General features: G+C 37.5%; 2 protein-coding genes and 1 long non-coding RNA gene across 3 annotated transcripts in view; 2 read left to right on the plus strand and 1 right to left on the minus strand.

Annotated features, from left to right (window-relative positions):
• The window catches only part of LOC143636203 (WD repeat-containing protein PCN-like), a 181,410-nt gene that overhangs the window by 6,723 nt on the left and 158,999 nt on the right, over positions 1-15,688 (minus strand). The window lies entirely within an intron of this gene.
• LOC143636157 (uncharacterized) lies at positions 2,493-3,330 on the plus strand. The gene is made up of 3 exons (XR_013154190.1): positions 2,493-2,506; positions 2,786-2,819; positions 2,951-3,330. It is a non-coding gene; the product is annotated as an uncharacterized LOC143636157 (long non-coding RNA).
• On the plus strand, positions 7,336-15,350 carry LOC143636176 (transcription elongation factor SPT6-like). The gene is made up of 18 exons (XM_077103834.1): positions 7,336-7,471; positions 7,582-7,701; positions 7,784-7,834; positions 8,082-8,178; positions 8,251-8,329; positions 8,429-8,519; positions 8,606-8,693; positions 8,773-8,995; positions 9,084-9,278; positions 9,630-9,746; positions 9,842-10,225; positions 10,315-10,422; positions 10,511-11,269; positions 11,595-11,709; positions 11,808-12,994; positions 13,087-13,296; positions 13,381-15,312; positions 15,345-15,350. Exons 2-18 carry the CDS (start codon positions 7,668-7,670, stop codon positions 15,348-15,350), a joined length of 5,676 nt encoding a protein of 1,891 aa, XP_076959949.1. The 5' UTR covers positions 7,336-7,471; positions 7,582-7,667.

Here is a 15,688-nt window from a genome sequence, read left to right on the forward strand (position 1 = left end):
AAAATAAAGAAATAAATAATTTTATTGCATAAAAACTTTCACTTTGTCCTTTTATGAAGTTGTAGCCTATAAATCCCCCCTGAAACAAACACAACACTATCAACTAAACCAGAGGCAGAGAGCAGAAATGGCTATGAAAGCAAGTGTTGTGATGATTTACATTGGAATGATGATGCTTCTTCTATGTATACCAAACAACCATCATCATCATCATCATCATCATCATCGTACTCAGTATATCCCACCAATAGCAAAGCTATGGTAGGGTCTGAGGAGGGTAAGATGTAGACAGCCTTACCTCTACCCTATAAGGATAGAGAGGCTGCTTTCGGTGAGACCCCCGGCTCGATAGTAGTTTTGCATCAAGCCTTGTACATAAGGCACATAGCACTCAATCATCGGGACACCGGCTGATCGGTGCATGTACCCTTGTCTTTCGGCTATCAACGCCACTACATGATGCCTGATTAACCGTCCGTCACTTTTAACGTTATTTTCACGAGATTAGTAAAATAACGTCAAAATTGGTGCAATTTCACTTTTGCCCACCCGAGGGTTCACACATATATACATCATATGTGCCCACCCGAGGGTTCACACATATATACCAAACAACCATGTAAGTAACAAAGATTTTATTATTTACTTTTTTATCATGGTAAATACTTGTATACTCATTTATGTTTCTATAAAAATGATCGGGAGTGCTAATTCGTCAACCTAGTTTCGAAGAAAATTATAAAATCAAAGGTAAATGCGGAAAGGAAACCAGTTAATTCGTCTTTGATATTTTAAATGGATTAAATTGAGTTTTAGCCTTTTAGGGTGACGAGCGAATTGTACATCTGGGATGATTAGTCTTTTTAACACCCAAATGTCTTGCGTTCGAGTCTCTGGAAGTAAAAGAAATTTGTCTTAAAAAAAGTTTTTTTTTTCTAAGCTAACCGGTTAATCCATCAAAGTATTAACAAGGTTTTATTATAACCATCCATATATTTAAAAGCTTAAAAGATATGCAAGTATCAAATTTGATTTGTTTAGACTGAATTTAACATATAAAAATTTGTCAATAGTTTACAAAATCACAAAGGCTACTAATTAAATTTATAGTTTTTCTAATCTCTAAAGTTGTAACGACTAAAGTGATAAATAAAAAACTTAGCCTATGTCCCTATATGGGTTGCTAAAACATATATTTTATAATTCATTTACAATAATGTAACAGGGTTTTCAGTTGTTGCTACGTGGGCTTCAAGTTGAACCTGAAGCTTTAAATAATTGGGAACGATTAAAATTCTGTCACATGTAGACTCGGAAAAACGTTGTTAAAAAATAACATAAGTAATGTAATGTATGTTTTATAATTCGTAGGGTAAAAAGCCACCCAATATGTTTCTTTAAACTGAAAATGTAAATTTGAGCAAATAAATAACTATATGTATATCATCATTTTATAATCATATAAAAAACTGAATTTTTATATTATTAAAATTTAGCAACGTAACAGAATATTGAAAGTTACGTTACAACTGAAAATATGAATCAACAGAAAACCATGAATGCAGGATGATCACATGTCAACTATGTTATTTGTTATTTTTTTTCCTTTTAAAAAGGCACATGTAAACTAGTTATAGCATATATTTGTTGCCAATGCAAAAACATCCGACAAGTGTTTGGAGGACTAAAAATTGACTACTGTGTTTGTGTTTTGTATTTTCAAAATAATTTAGATGGCTAAATTATTAAGTAATTTATCAACAAAATAATAAACTACAAGGATTTTTACCCCGTGATTCGTGGCACGTGACAACGTTTAATGACTTGATCAACTTATTAAATATGACATAAACAATATGTTTGTTTAGGGTCGCAACTCGGCCTAACGTGTGAAGTCAAAGCTCAGGCAGATTTAATAAATAAGTTTATTTAAGGCTTGAACTCGAACTCGAGCTTGTATCAAGTTAAATTCAAGCTTTTAACAAGCCTATATCGAAATTGCTCAAGAGTCGTCTTGGCTCGTTTTTATTGAAAATCAAAAATAGTAAAATACAAACCATTCTAACCCAAATTACTAATTCAACCTTCAGTAACAATTTATAATAAGTATTAGAACCCTTTGCGTTGTCACGACGACGTTAAACCGTACAAATAACAAACGTCAACGTTGAACCACACTTGTGGGCGTTAAATTGTGAAGAAAAAGTTAACGGCCTTGATAGTTTATAAAACAAAACCAAAACCTTTATGTAAAGTGTAATAACGCAATGTGAGAATAGCATATAAGAAAAATCCTAACAGATTCAATAATTTAAATAATAAAGAAATTTGGAACAAATAGTATAATTTTTAACGGTGTATGTTATGCTTTAATATTATTGTAAGCATGTTTTAAAAATGAGGTTTCGTTGTTACAAAGTCCTAATTGTAGGATTTTATTTTTCAGGCAAAATTGAGTGAGTACTTGCCGGCACCTCAGCCACAACCACCGGGCAACTTTTCCATGGTACGTTTTGATGCCTCAATTTCTCATTTTATGTGAATGGCCAAAATTGAAAATGATGACATCTTTTACCTTTTTTCCAAACAATGTGAGATCGACTAATCAAAGTGTTGTATAAAATCTTATTTTTCTAAATAAAAAAACTAGCAAGGTTATAAATTACACTCAAGTGATTCTCGATATTTTACTTTTAGCTAAGGTTTTTAAAATTTATTTATTAATTATGTACAAAAGATAAAACATAAATTAATTATTGAATCAATGTGTTCAAATCAATTACAGTATGGAGCGACTCGAGGCAGCCTTAAACCTCAAGGTAAGCACTTCATAGTATTAAATATTTGACCCAAATATGATTTGATAGACCATAATATGCGGCACTAATTACAATAGTTAATATATTGTTTACTAATGATTGTACGTTATATCACTTACGTTATATTTCAGAGTGTGCACCAAGATGCACGAATAGGTGCTCGAAAACCGCCTTCAAGAAGCCGTGCATGTTTTTTTGCCAGAATTGTTGTGCCACATGCTTGTGTGTGCCTCCTGGGACCTACGGGAACAAGCAATATTGCCCGTGTTATAACACATGGAAGACCAAGAGAGGAGGCCCCAAATGCCCTTGATTCACCTTTTCCTTTATTGTCTAGAACTCTACTTTGATCACTTACTTACATCTACCTTCACCATAATGTAATATATATGCACTCAAAGTTAGGCTTTGCCTCAAACTTTCATCCAATGTACGAACTTCGTTGCTTTCTATTGAAGACATTTGCCTATACGTTATGACGTGGTCTAAAGACATACAACTTTTGTGAAAAATTAAACGGAGAATTTTGAGTATAAATTGACACAAACATTTGTAGTTGTTGTGCTACAGTCTAAAAACTTTTTTTATTTATTAGGAGCATCTAATTTAAGCAAATCAAGACCACTGTTAGCAAGAAATCAGTTTAGTGTATGTTCAGTTAGTTAGTGATTTCATTCTACATTTAAAAAAAATGAAGTTTTTGTTAATTTTTCAATATATACTTCAATCGTTATAAAAAGGGCCGTCCCTACGACCCTACATTTATGCATATATTCGTTGCTTTATGATCAAATTCACATTTTGTGATTCAGATTATGTGTTTTAGATTTTATAGAATGTGACATTTTATTTGTTTTTTACTATACCAGGATGTATTTTTAATTGTGACACCATTTTATTTACTTTATGGTGGATCTTTGTACCATTAAGGGGTCCCGCGTGGGTTGGTTTGGGGCGGATTTGAGTCATAACCATAACCATAACCGATATGTCGGTTAATGGATAATCATAACCATAACCATAACCGGCCCGTTATGGCGGTTTCGGTAAATCAGTTTTGAAGGTTATAGTGAGTCGATTATGAGTCAGTTAACCGTAACCAAAACAATGTAATTGGGCCTACAAGTTTGATACCAATTATTACAAACAAACGACATGACGTAATACAACAAAGTATACATCCATAATATTAATACCAAATTTCCAAAAAAAGAATGACATTATATAATCCAACAATGAAATTCAACTTAATTTTATAACAAACGTAGAACCAAAAACATCAAAAGGTTATAATCCAACAATATGTTGGTGAAAGTTAATCCCAAACATATCATTATTACATAAAGTGGGCCGGTTCGGTTATAATGGTTTTGAAATTATCTTTAACCAAAACCAACCCGTATTTAACGATTTTTGGGTAAAATATCATGGGTTTTTGGGTGATTCTTACAACATGTTAGTGTATTTTATGAGATTGTAATGAAGCGATCTTCAATAACAAAAGGTCCTCCACCAACTCGTTATTTAAAGAAATTAAAAATACATGCTTAATTTGGGTAAAATATAAGGCAACATGGGTATCCTTAGAATTGCAAGATTGGTGCATTTTATGTTATAATTCTTTTTGTATTGTGTAATGTACTATTTTTTTTTTTATTTGTGTCTTGTTTCTTGCTAGATTTTAATGAATTTTGTTGTTCAGGAAGAGAAAAAAGAAAATAACTATCAAGGTTGTAAACGTAGTATATGGATCAAGTTTTTTTAAGAACCATTATGAGTCGTGAGAACTTTGAGAATCACACAATAAAAAGTGAACATTTTTTTCCAAATGTATTATATGTAAGTTACATTAATTAGATTTTTTTTTACATAAGTCGACAACTGAAACACGTGTAACGAGCATCTACAGTTTGCCACAAATGCATAATGTAAAATTGTAAATACATGTAGCATGCGAAAACGGTACTTTTAGTCGATATTTTGTATCTTAGTTTTTTTACGGATATACTTCTAAAAGTGTCTTGATGTGCTAGAAACAGTCAATTAAATATTAACTAAACTAAACAAGTAATAAAAACTAGACTTATGACTCAACTACACAAAACACCGGCAAGTGAACCGGTCAATTGTACTAAAGCTAAGTAAGTCCGGAATATCGAACCCACAAGACTCTATAAATACGTTAATTAACTAATTAGACTCGACTTGCGACACGACTATTTATTATTAATGTTTTAAGGGGGGTTTTAAACTAATATTAAACTAAGAAAATAAATAAGCAAGTAAACAAGAAAACAAGCAATTAAACACAAGATCGAAACCAATCAGAGAAGGAATCTACCTAGGTAAGAATCCCATGAATCAACAATCATCAAGCAATGGACAAATAACATAATTATGGAAACTGATTTCTAAACGTATTCATCTAACAAACCCTAAGGACCATTGACTGAATCAAACGAAATCCCAAAGAATGAATGTTAGATTATTAAGCAATCAGTTATATTGACTTCCTTACGGTTATCAAATATGGTTAATTAATAGTATCTAAAACAAGCAATCTTACTAAACACAAAACTCTAGATAACTTGATAAACTAACATGACATCATGAACAAGGATCAACACAATAAGCAAGAATATTGTCACTACTATCCTAGCATGCAATTGACCAAGACACATGAACAACTCCTCACCTCACAGCTATTGGAATTTAGCAAAACATTCAAAATCCTAATTAACGATTAATAAACTTCTATGATCTAATAGGCCTATTCAACCATAATAATCAAAACACCAAGTAATGATTAAACATGAACCCTAATATCTAAATAACACAATAAATAGAAAGCAAGATCCATGTGAAGCAATAATTAATAATCAACCAAGATAATAAACATTCATATGCATCATGTAAACAAAATCAAGTCTTTTACTATTAATAAAACGAAACCATAATCAAAGCATAAGTCCAAAGCAAGAATCAAGTCTCAAACATGTTCATCAAACCTAGGTAGACATGAAGTCTAGCCTAAAATCATTATTGAAAACAATCCTAAACAAGTATTAAAAACAAAGAGGAAAGACATGATAAATAATGAACAAGGAACAAAAATTAGAGGGATAAAACCCTTTGCGATTGATCATTGAACACCTGGATGAAAGCTTGATGATCCTCCTTGATTCCTAGCCTCAAAACCTTCACAAACCCTTGGAAAATCGGCTCCAATTGTTGTTAGATTCGGCTAGGTTTGCAAGAGATGTTTATATAAGCGAGTAACGGGCTTGGACTTGCAAAGATGGCTGACCAGGGAGCCCTAGGCGCCGCGCGAAGGCATATTGCCTTTTGCCTTAGCGCGGCACGGCTTGTTTTTTTTTGCTGACTAGAAGGCCTAGGCGCCCCGCGACCGCCTTGGCCCTTTGCCTTCGCGGTTTCCTTTTCTTTCCGTCCTTTAAAAAAAACTCAAAAACACCTATTTTTTAACTATCCTTAGTTTCCTTTTCTTTCCGTCCTTTAAAAAAACTCAAAAACAGGACGTATAAGACCATGTGTAGTCATAAAGCTCCACTGCCAGGCATTATGCGCCACGTGACGCCCAGTCAGAGTTATGGTTTTTTACAAAAACATGTTGTAGTCATAACTCTCCACATCCAGACATTATGTGCCACGTGACGCCTGGTCACTTTTACACTTTTTGTTTTTTTATTTTAATTTTTAATAAGAATAATCAAATAACAATAATATTTTATTAAATAAATATTACAAGAAAATAAAAAAAAAACTATTCGTCGTTGTTGTCATCGTCGTGTTCGCCCTCGTCGTCTTCGGGTTCTTGTATCTCGGCGAGTCGCAGAAGTAATCCGCCATCAACCGGTTGTTGGCTTCGGCACGATCTCGTTCGATATATGCTCTTTTTGAAACGGGGGGTGCAGAGCTAATCGCACCCATAACGGAACTCATATACTTTGTCGCGAGCATAATCGCACTTATAACCGCCTGTTCGTCCTCCACGTCCTCGACTTGTTGGTCGGGCCCGACAAACTGTTTATATATAGATGGAGGATCCATATATAGTGAATTTTGTGTAAGGAATTATAGAGTTGAAAGAGAATTTTTATAAATTTGATGAGGTTTGATTGGGGATGAAATTGTTTAATATATAGGATTTTTTTTTAATTCTCCAACGGTAAACAAGCAACGGTCCAGTTTTGATTAGTATGCCATTCTCCGCGTTTTATATATAACGCACAAAAAAAATCAACATAACGCATGGGGGACGGTGTATCCCCGCATTTTCCTTCCTTAACGTGGGTGGCAAAGCTGCCACTACGGGTGGTCTAAGCTTGTTTTAGATATTTTCTTAGTAAAACTATGAACCAAACACACCTAATTCACAAGGACATTACATGCAATTTACAACAAATACAGGCGCTAAAACCGAAACCCTGACAAGTGTACAATTTCCATTAAAAACCTCTCTCCTTCCATTCACAAGCTCTCACTCACTCAACACACATTTCAAATTGCTGCTAATGGAGGTCCAATAACGATGATTTCTAGGGTTTCGGTGTAACCAGTAGCCTCCTAAGCTACATTGCAACCATCTCCGTCAACGATCAGCGTTTGCCGCTTCAGTTTCCTTGCGTTTCGTGGTAGGTAGAGTCTCAAACCATATTACACTTCAAATCGCTAGTGATCTTCATGAAATCGTGATCGTATTTTGTTTCTAGCTCTTTGAATCGTATCGTTTGTGTTTTGCGAGGTTAGGGTTTTTGAAAACCCTAATTTCACTGTACTTTTTATGGTTTTTGGGTTTTTAGCTTTGGTTTGTTGTTTAATCGCGTAATTATGGCGAGGAAGAAGAGAATGTCCAAACGTGAAGGTATATTTACTCTCATTTTGAGTTTTTTTTTTTTGCTATAGTGCTTATGTGTATGTATGCTTCTGTGTATTGATATTTATAGCTGAAGTCGACGAGACGATAGAGCTTGATGATATCGAAGACGAAGATCTAGGTGTGTAATCTCTGCATTATTTTGCATGTTTTGTTTTTATTGTTTTTTATTAAAATTATCTTTTATATGCATGTCTAATGAAGAAGATAAAATGTTTTATTATTTACTTATTTTTTTTATTAAAAGTATCTTTTATGTGCATGTCTATTTATATTTTATCTCTGCCATATAATGTTCTAATGTTATTTCTCTATTATGTACTTCAGTTTGAGGTTTTTATACGAATGTGTTGTTTTGCTTTGGCTAGATGAGTTTGAGGTTGACGGATTCATAGTGAATGATGATGAAGACGAAGACGACGTGAAAGTCGTTGGTAGTGGGAGTCAAAGGAAGAAAAAGAAGAGGTAGATTTTGTGTATATTGTTGGTTATTACTGTGTTACTGTCTTTCTAACTTTTGTTTTGCCAATTTTACAGATCACAGAAGAATTTTGTTGTTGATGATGAGGATTACGAGCTTATTGAAGAAAACACTGGCATTCGTCGCTCAAAACATGTGAGTCTGTTGCTTTACTTAATAAGTCAAGTAATATTTCAACACGTGATATTTTTTTCTCTCTTGTTAGGTCTGATGTTTTGTTTTTGAATTCAATAGGAAAGTAAGTTTAATCGGCTGAAGAAAGCAAGAACTAATGCTGATGAAGGAACATCAGGGTATCTTGACGATTTGTTTGGAGCGGATGATGGTAGATTTTACATACCAAAACTTTTCATTTGATTGCAATTAAATGGATGGCTTGTATCATAATTTCTAACAACCCACAATTTGTAGATCCAATTCTAGACGGAAGTGATGAAGATGACATGGCTGACTTTATTGTAGAGGATGATGTAGCAGATGAACATGGTGGTCCATCGTGGTAATGGTTTTGCTGCTGAATAATAATAAATGTTTGTTTAATTGTTTCACTATTGATGCTTTTGCGTATAATGCTGAAGTCCCAATGATAGGAAGAAAAAGTCAACACAGTCAGCAGGAGCTTCTTCTAATGACATATTTGGTGATCTTGATGAGTTTTCAAAAGTTAACAAATATGATGAGACTAGTGAGTCAAAGGAAGCAAAAGTTGAAGATGAGTTTGAACCAATTCTCAATTCAGAGAAGTACATGACTAAGAAAGATGATCAAATTAAGAAGACAGACATTCCTGAAAGAATGCAGGTTTTTGTGCTAATAACATACTTTTGCAAAGTTCCTATCATACACCTTTGATTTTGTTGATAATTATTTAAGGTATTATTGTATATAGATATTTGACGAAATCACTGGATCTCATTTGGCATTTGCTATGACCATAGACAGAGAGAGTAACTGGATTATTAATCAACTTAAATTGGCCAAAGGTGGTAGTAATATTACTGAAGAAGGAAATGAAAATGAGCTATCTACACTTAAGGAAGATATTAAAAGGTTTTTGAAGCTTGTTCATGTGGATAATTTTGATGTAAGTGTTAATCTTTAACTCAAATGGCAAACTGGAAACTATATTAAATTGGTCAAACATGTTGAAAATATATGACTAGCTAAAAAGGAAACTGATGGAACGGTTTGAGACTCACCCATAAGTGGATACAACTTTTTAAATCGTTTTATTCAATGAACTAGATAATCATTGAACCAATACAATATCTATAATCATATTTGGACAAAATGTCTTTTGGTTTGACCTCACCAACTCGTACAAAATTATTGGTTTTGACCCATAGCTAATTTACTCATTCTGCCTCTTTTGACATATGGTTTCTATGTTTTTTTAAGTAGATGTGTGAAGTTTGTATTTTTCCACTTGTATCAGGTGCCATTTATTGCTATGTATAGAAAGGAGGAGTGCCAAAGCTTGTTTAAGGATCAAGAAGCTGATTTGGAGAATCAATATTCTTCTGATGAAAAACCAACACTGAGGTGGCACAAGGTATAAATGAAACTAAGTAAATTTTTGTTGATGATATACTAATATGTAAACGAATGCACAAAAAAGGTCTAAAACGAGGTGGGTTATTTATGCAGGCACTTTGGAATATATTGGATTTAGACAATAAATGGTTACTCTTTCAAAAAAGGAAAAGTGCTCTACAACTGTACTACAATAAGCGGTTTGATGAAGACAGAGACATATATGATGAAACTCGTGTTCATTTGGATCAGAAATTTTTTGAGTCAATTATCAAGTTCTTAAATATGGCTGAAACAGAACGGGAAATCGATGACGTGGACGCCAAATTTAACCTTCATTTTCCACCTGGTGAAGTTGTAGTCAATGATGGGGAATTCAAGAGGCCTAAGAGAAGATCACAGTATAACATTTGCAGTGAAGCTGGCCTTCGGGTTGTTGCTATCAAGTTTGGTTATAGCTCTGAGGAATTTGGATTACTGATTTCTCTTGAACAAATGGTTAGTGATAAATTTCTATGCATCATTCGCTATATAAATAACTGAATATAGATATTGATTCTGGTTTATGGATTTATGGATTTATGCAGAGAGATGAACCACAGAATGCTGTTGAATCCCCCGAAGATGTGGCATCAAGGTTTACATGTCCAACGTTTGATAACCCGCAAGCTGTGCTTGCAGGTGCTAGGCACATGGTATGGTAGATTGTTATTTGTTTATTATCCATGTTCTGTTATCACTTGGTTTTGAATCTTACGAATGCATTTTGATTTCTTATTTTAGGCTGCACTTGAGATTAGCAATGAGCCGCTGGTGAAAAAACATGTTCGTGACTTCTTTATGGAAAATGCAACAGTATCAACAAGTCCCACTGCTGAAGGGAAGCTAGTTATAGACTCCCATCATCAGTTTGCAGGAATCAAATGGTTAAAGGACAAACCACTAACAAAGTTTGATGATGCACAGTGGCTTCTAATTCAGAAAGCCGAGCTTGATAATCTCATCCAAGTTTCTCTAAAGCTTTCTACAACTTCCCATGATAAGTTAATTAGTGATGCTAATGACTATTACCTCAGTACTGGCACTAGTGAATCTGTTGTATTATGGAATGAACAACGAAAGCAGATTATAAAAGATGCATTTGATGGTTTCCTTCTACCTTCTATGGAGAAAGAAGCAAGATCCTTGTTAACAAGCAGAGCAAAAAGTTGGCTACAAATGGAATATGGAAGATTGCTAAGGGATAAAGTGTCGGTTGCACCTTATCAGAAGAAGGGATTTGATTCACCTAGGGTTATGGCATGCTGTTGGGGCCCGGGTAGGCCTGCAACAACTTTTGTGATGCTGGATGCTTTTGGTGAAGTTGTTGATGTGCTGACTGCTGGCTCTTTGAGTATACGTGGTCAAAGTGTTAACGATCAGCAACGCAAGAAGAATGATCAGTTACGAATTTTGAAATTCATGACAGATCACAAACCCAATGTTGTTATTTTGGGAGCTGTGAGTGTGCCTTGTAGCCGGCTGAAGGAAGATATTTATGAGGTTAGTGCATTTTTCTTAGATTGTGTTTGGATTAATGTTTTTATAATGATTACGCGATTCTGAATAATCTGAATTAGATAATAAAGTTAACCTTCTGGATCATTTAAGAAAATAAGAAGTTAATAGACGAGATGATTGAAAAAAAGTTATTATAACAACTTGTGAAACAGGGTTATATATTTCTCAAGTGGGTAATACATAACCTTGTTTTATAATCTGGTTACTTCTTTTTATGTAATTATGTGTTTTTTTGTTTTCTAATCATTTGTGTAGCGAAAGATATGCAACACCTTTCATTTATATCATTTTGTTATCATTATTGCAGATAGTTTGCAAGATGGATGACGTCGATGGCCTAAGTGTTGTATATGGGGATGAGTCTCTTCCTCGCTTGTATGAAAATTCAGAAATATCATCTGAGCAGCTTCATTCTCGAACTGGTAAGCACTATTCGTGTTAATCAGATGTGGCAAATATGATTACAAAGTTATATTATTTGAATGCTAATGCTGTCTTATACAAAATTATATTATTTCAGGCATTGTTAAGCGTGCTGTTGCTCTTGGACGTTATCTTCAAAATCCGTTAGCAATGGCTGCAACTCTTTGTGGGTCCGGGAAGGAGATATTATCATGGAAACTTGGTCCTTTACAGAGCTTTCTTACATCAAATGAGAAGTATGACGTAGTTGAACAAGTAATGGTAGATATCACTAACCAAGTGGGCCTAGATGTAAATCTGGCTATAAGTCATGAATGGCTATTTGCACCTCTACAATTCATTTCTGGACTGGGACCCACAAAAGCTGCTTCTTTACAACGATCTTTAGTGAGATCCGGTTCTATATACTTGAGAAAGGACTTGTTGAACCATAATCTTGGTAGGTCAGTGTTTATAAACGTTGTCGGTTTCTTACGTGTTCGGCGAAGTGGAAATGCTGTCAGCAGTAGTCAGTTGATTGATTTGTTAGATGATACTAGGATTCACCCGGAATCATATTGTATTGCACAAGAGTTAGCTAAAGATATATATCGTGCTGCTGTAAACGATGATGTCATCATTGATGATGATGATGATGATGACATAATTGATATAGCTGTGCTTCACTTGAGAGAGAATCCTAGCTTGTTAAAGAGTCTGGATGTTGACACGTATGCTAACTCTAAGAAATTGGAGAATAAAAAAGACACAATAACCCTTATAAAGATGGAATTGTTGCACGGTTTTCAAGACTGTCGAAGAGAATATGTGGAACCGAGTCAAGAAGAAGAGTTTTGCATGATTTCTGGTGAGACGAACAGTTCACTTTCAGAAGGGAGGATTGTGCAGGTTACGGTCCGCCGGGTGCTACCTCAGAGGGCAATCTGTAGTCTTGCATCAGGGTTGAGCGGGATGCTATACAAGGAAGATTTTAGTGATGATTGTAATGACGATGATGATTTGACTGATAAGGTAAAGGAAGGTCAAACTTTGACTTGTAAAATTAAGTCAGTTGTGAAAGATAGGTACCAGGTTTCTCTTAGCTGTAAGGAAAGCCATATGAAGAGTAATTGGTCTTCTGAGATTGATAAACCGGTGGATCCTTATTATAAAGAGGTTCGGGAAACTTTAGGGTCTGGAAATGACAAGCCTAATAAGGTGAAGGAGATAGCAAAGAAACTTTTTAAGCCAAGAATGATTGTTCATCCTCACTTCAAGAATGTTAATATTGATGACGCAATAGATGTGAGTTTAACCAGTTTTCTTACTCTTTTACTTATAAATATATATTATTTTTAAATTAGTTTTTGTGTTCATTAATTTACCTACTTTTACAGTTACTTTCTGGGAAAGAATCCGGTGCGAGTATCCTCCATCCTAGTTCTCGTGGACCCTCATACTTAACTTTGACACTCAAAGTTTACAATGGAGTATATGCTCACAAGGACATTCTAGAAGGTGAAAAAGACCAGAAGGATATTTCAAGCTTGCTTCGTCTCGGGAAAACATTGAAAATCGGAGATGACGTATTTGCGGATCTTGATGCGGTCAGTTTCTAACCATAATTTGATTCTCATATGTAATGTTTATGCAATCTGTGTTTGATATTTTTTACAATTTTATATGCGCAGGTGATTACTAAATATGTAGATCCATTGGTGGCTAATCTGAAGAAAATGTTGGATTACAGAATGTTTAAGCATGGGACAAAAGCTGAAGTTGATGAGAGTTTAAGGAAGGAAAAAACTGAACACCCAATGAGAATTGTGTATTCTTTTGGTGTGTCTCATGAACATCCAGGGGCGTTTATCTTAACATACATAAGGACTTCAAATGCACATCATGAGTATATTGGGTTGTATCCGAAAGGGTTCAGATTCAGGAAACAGATGTTTCAGGAAATTGATAGATTAGTTGCTTATTTCCAAAAACACATCGATGATCCCCGTGAACCGGTCCGTCCTGTTTCAACTGGTGGTTGGGGTGGCTCTGACGATCAAGATGGCGGTGGCCGTGGACGGGGGAGAGGTCGTGGGCGGGGAAGAGGAAGAGGGCGTGGACGGGGAAGAGGAGATGACTCTGGAAATGATAACCAGGATTCAGGTTATGGAGGTGGAGGTAGTAGTTGGGGTGGCGGTGACAGTGGCGGCGGCGGTGGTGGTTGGGGTGGGGGAGGCGGTGACAGTGGCGGTGGTGGTTGGAGTGGGGGAGGCGGAGGCGGTGGTTGTGGTGGAGGAGGTGGTAGTGCAAGTGGAGGTGACGACGGTGGTGGTGGTTGGAGTGCGGGTGTAAGTGGTGGAGGTGGTAGTAGTTGGGGTAAGAAAAGCAACGACGATGCTTCTGGTTCAGGTGAGACGAAGATGGATGCGGATAGTGGTGGATGGGGTGCAAAGAAGAGTACTGAAGCAGGGGGCAGTGGTGGATGGTCTGGTGGTGGCGGTGGCGGAAGTTGGGGACAGAAGAGTAGTGCTTCTGGTTTAGGGGACACCAACATGGATTCAGATAGGGGTGGGTGGGGGAGTAAGAAGAGTAATGAAGCGGGTGGGGGTGGAGGCGGTTGGGGGAAAAAGATCGATAATGATTCTGGTTCTGGTGATACGAAGGGGGATACAGATGGCGGTGGTTGGGGCACAGAGAGTACTGTAGCAGGTGGGGGTGGTGGCGGAGGCGGTTGGGGGAAAAAGAGTAACGATAATGATTCTGGTTCTGGGGATGGCGGAGGCGGTTGGGGAAAAAAGAGTAACGATAATGATTCTGGGGATGGCGGTGGTTGGGGCGCAAAGAAGAGTACCGAAGCAAGTGGGGGTGGTGGATGGTCTGGTGGTGGTGGAGGCGGTTGGGGAAAAAAGAATGATTCTGGTTCAGGTGAGACTAAGGGGGATGCAGATGGCGGTGGGTGGGGTGCAAAGAAGAGTACTGAAGCAGGAGGAAGTGGTGGATGGTCTGGTGGAGGTGGAGGTAGTTGGGGGAAGAGCAGTGGTGGTTTTGGTTCAGGTGATGCCAACACGGATGCAGATAATGGTGGGTGGGGTGGTAAGAAGAGTACTGAAGCAGGTGGGAGTGGTGGATGGGGTGGCTCTGATAATCAAGACGGTGGTCGTGGGCGAGGTAGAGGAAGGGGTCGTGGAAGAGGTCGCGGACGGGGAGGTGATTCTGATAACGATAACCAGGGTTCGGTTTATGGAGGCAGTGGCAGCTGGGGTCGTGGCGACGGTGGTGGTGGTTGGAGTAGTGGTGGGGGTGGCCGCGGTGGTAGGGGTGATTCTGATAACGATAATCAGGGTTCAGGATACGGAGGTGGTGGCGGTTGGAGCAGTGGTGGGGGTGGCCGTGGCGGTAGGGGTGATTCTGATAATGATAATCAGGGTTCGGGCTACGGAGGTGGTGGCAGCTGGGGTGGTGGTGGCGGTTGGAGCAGTGGTGGGGGTGGCCGTGGTGGTAGGGGTGGCCGCGGCGGTAGGGGTGGTCGTGGTGGTGGTGACGGCGATGGTAGCTGGAGTGGTGGTGGGGGTGGTCGTGGAGGCAGTGGTGAGGGTGGTGGAGGTGGCGGTTGGAGTGGTGGTGCTAGTAGTGGAGGTGGCGGTTGGAGTAGTAGTGCTAACAATGATGCAGGTAGTGGGTGGGGCAGCAAAAAGAGTACTGAAGGAGGTGGATGGTCTGGTGGTGGTGCAAGTGGCGGAGGTGGTGGAGGATGGGGTGGCAACCAGAAGAGTACCGAAGCAGCAGGAAGTGGCGGAGGTGGTGGAGGATGGGGTGGCAACCAGAAGAGTACTGAAGCGGGAGGAAGTGGCGGAGGTTGGGGTGGCAACCAGAAGAGTAATGAAGCGGGGGGAAGTGGCGGCAGTTGGGGCCAGAAAAACAGTGAAACTTCTGGTTCAGGTGGTGCTGCTGCTGACAAGGATGCTGGTAGTAACAGTGGGTGGGGAGGTGGTGGCGGCT

Source organism: Bidens hawaiensis, unplaced genomic scaffold (genome assembly GCF_021521415.1).
Source record: "Bidens hawaiensis isolate Kalapana, Puna unplaced genomic scaffold, B.hawaiensis_p1.1 tig00007801_1, whole genome shotgun sequence".
Classification (NCBI taxonomy): Eukaryota; Viridiplantae; Streptophyta; class Magnoliopsida; order Asterales; family Asteraceae; genus Bidens; species Bidens hawaiensis.

What these genes read in the sequence shown, in the direction of transcription:
- LOC143636176 (XM_077103834.1), top strand. Translation starts at nt 7,668, where the DNA reads ATGGCGAGGAAGAAGAGAATGTCCAAACGTGAAG. An exon ending in GAGAATGTCCAAACGTGAAG is followed by an intron (nt 7,702 to 7,783) that starts GTATATTTACTC and finishes TGATATTTATAG; the next exon opens with CTGAAGTCGACGAGACGATA. An exon ending in TATCGAAGACGAAGATCTAG is followed by an intron (nt 7,835 to 8,081) that starts GTGTGTAATCTC and finishes TGCTTTGGCTAG; the next exon opens with ATGAGTTTGAGGTTGACGGA.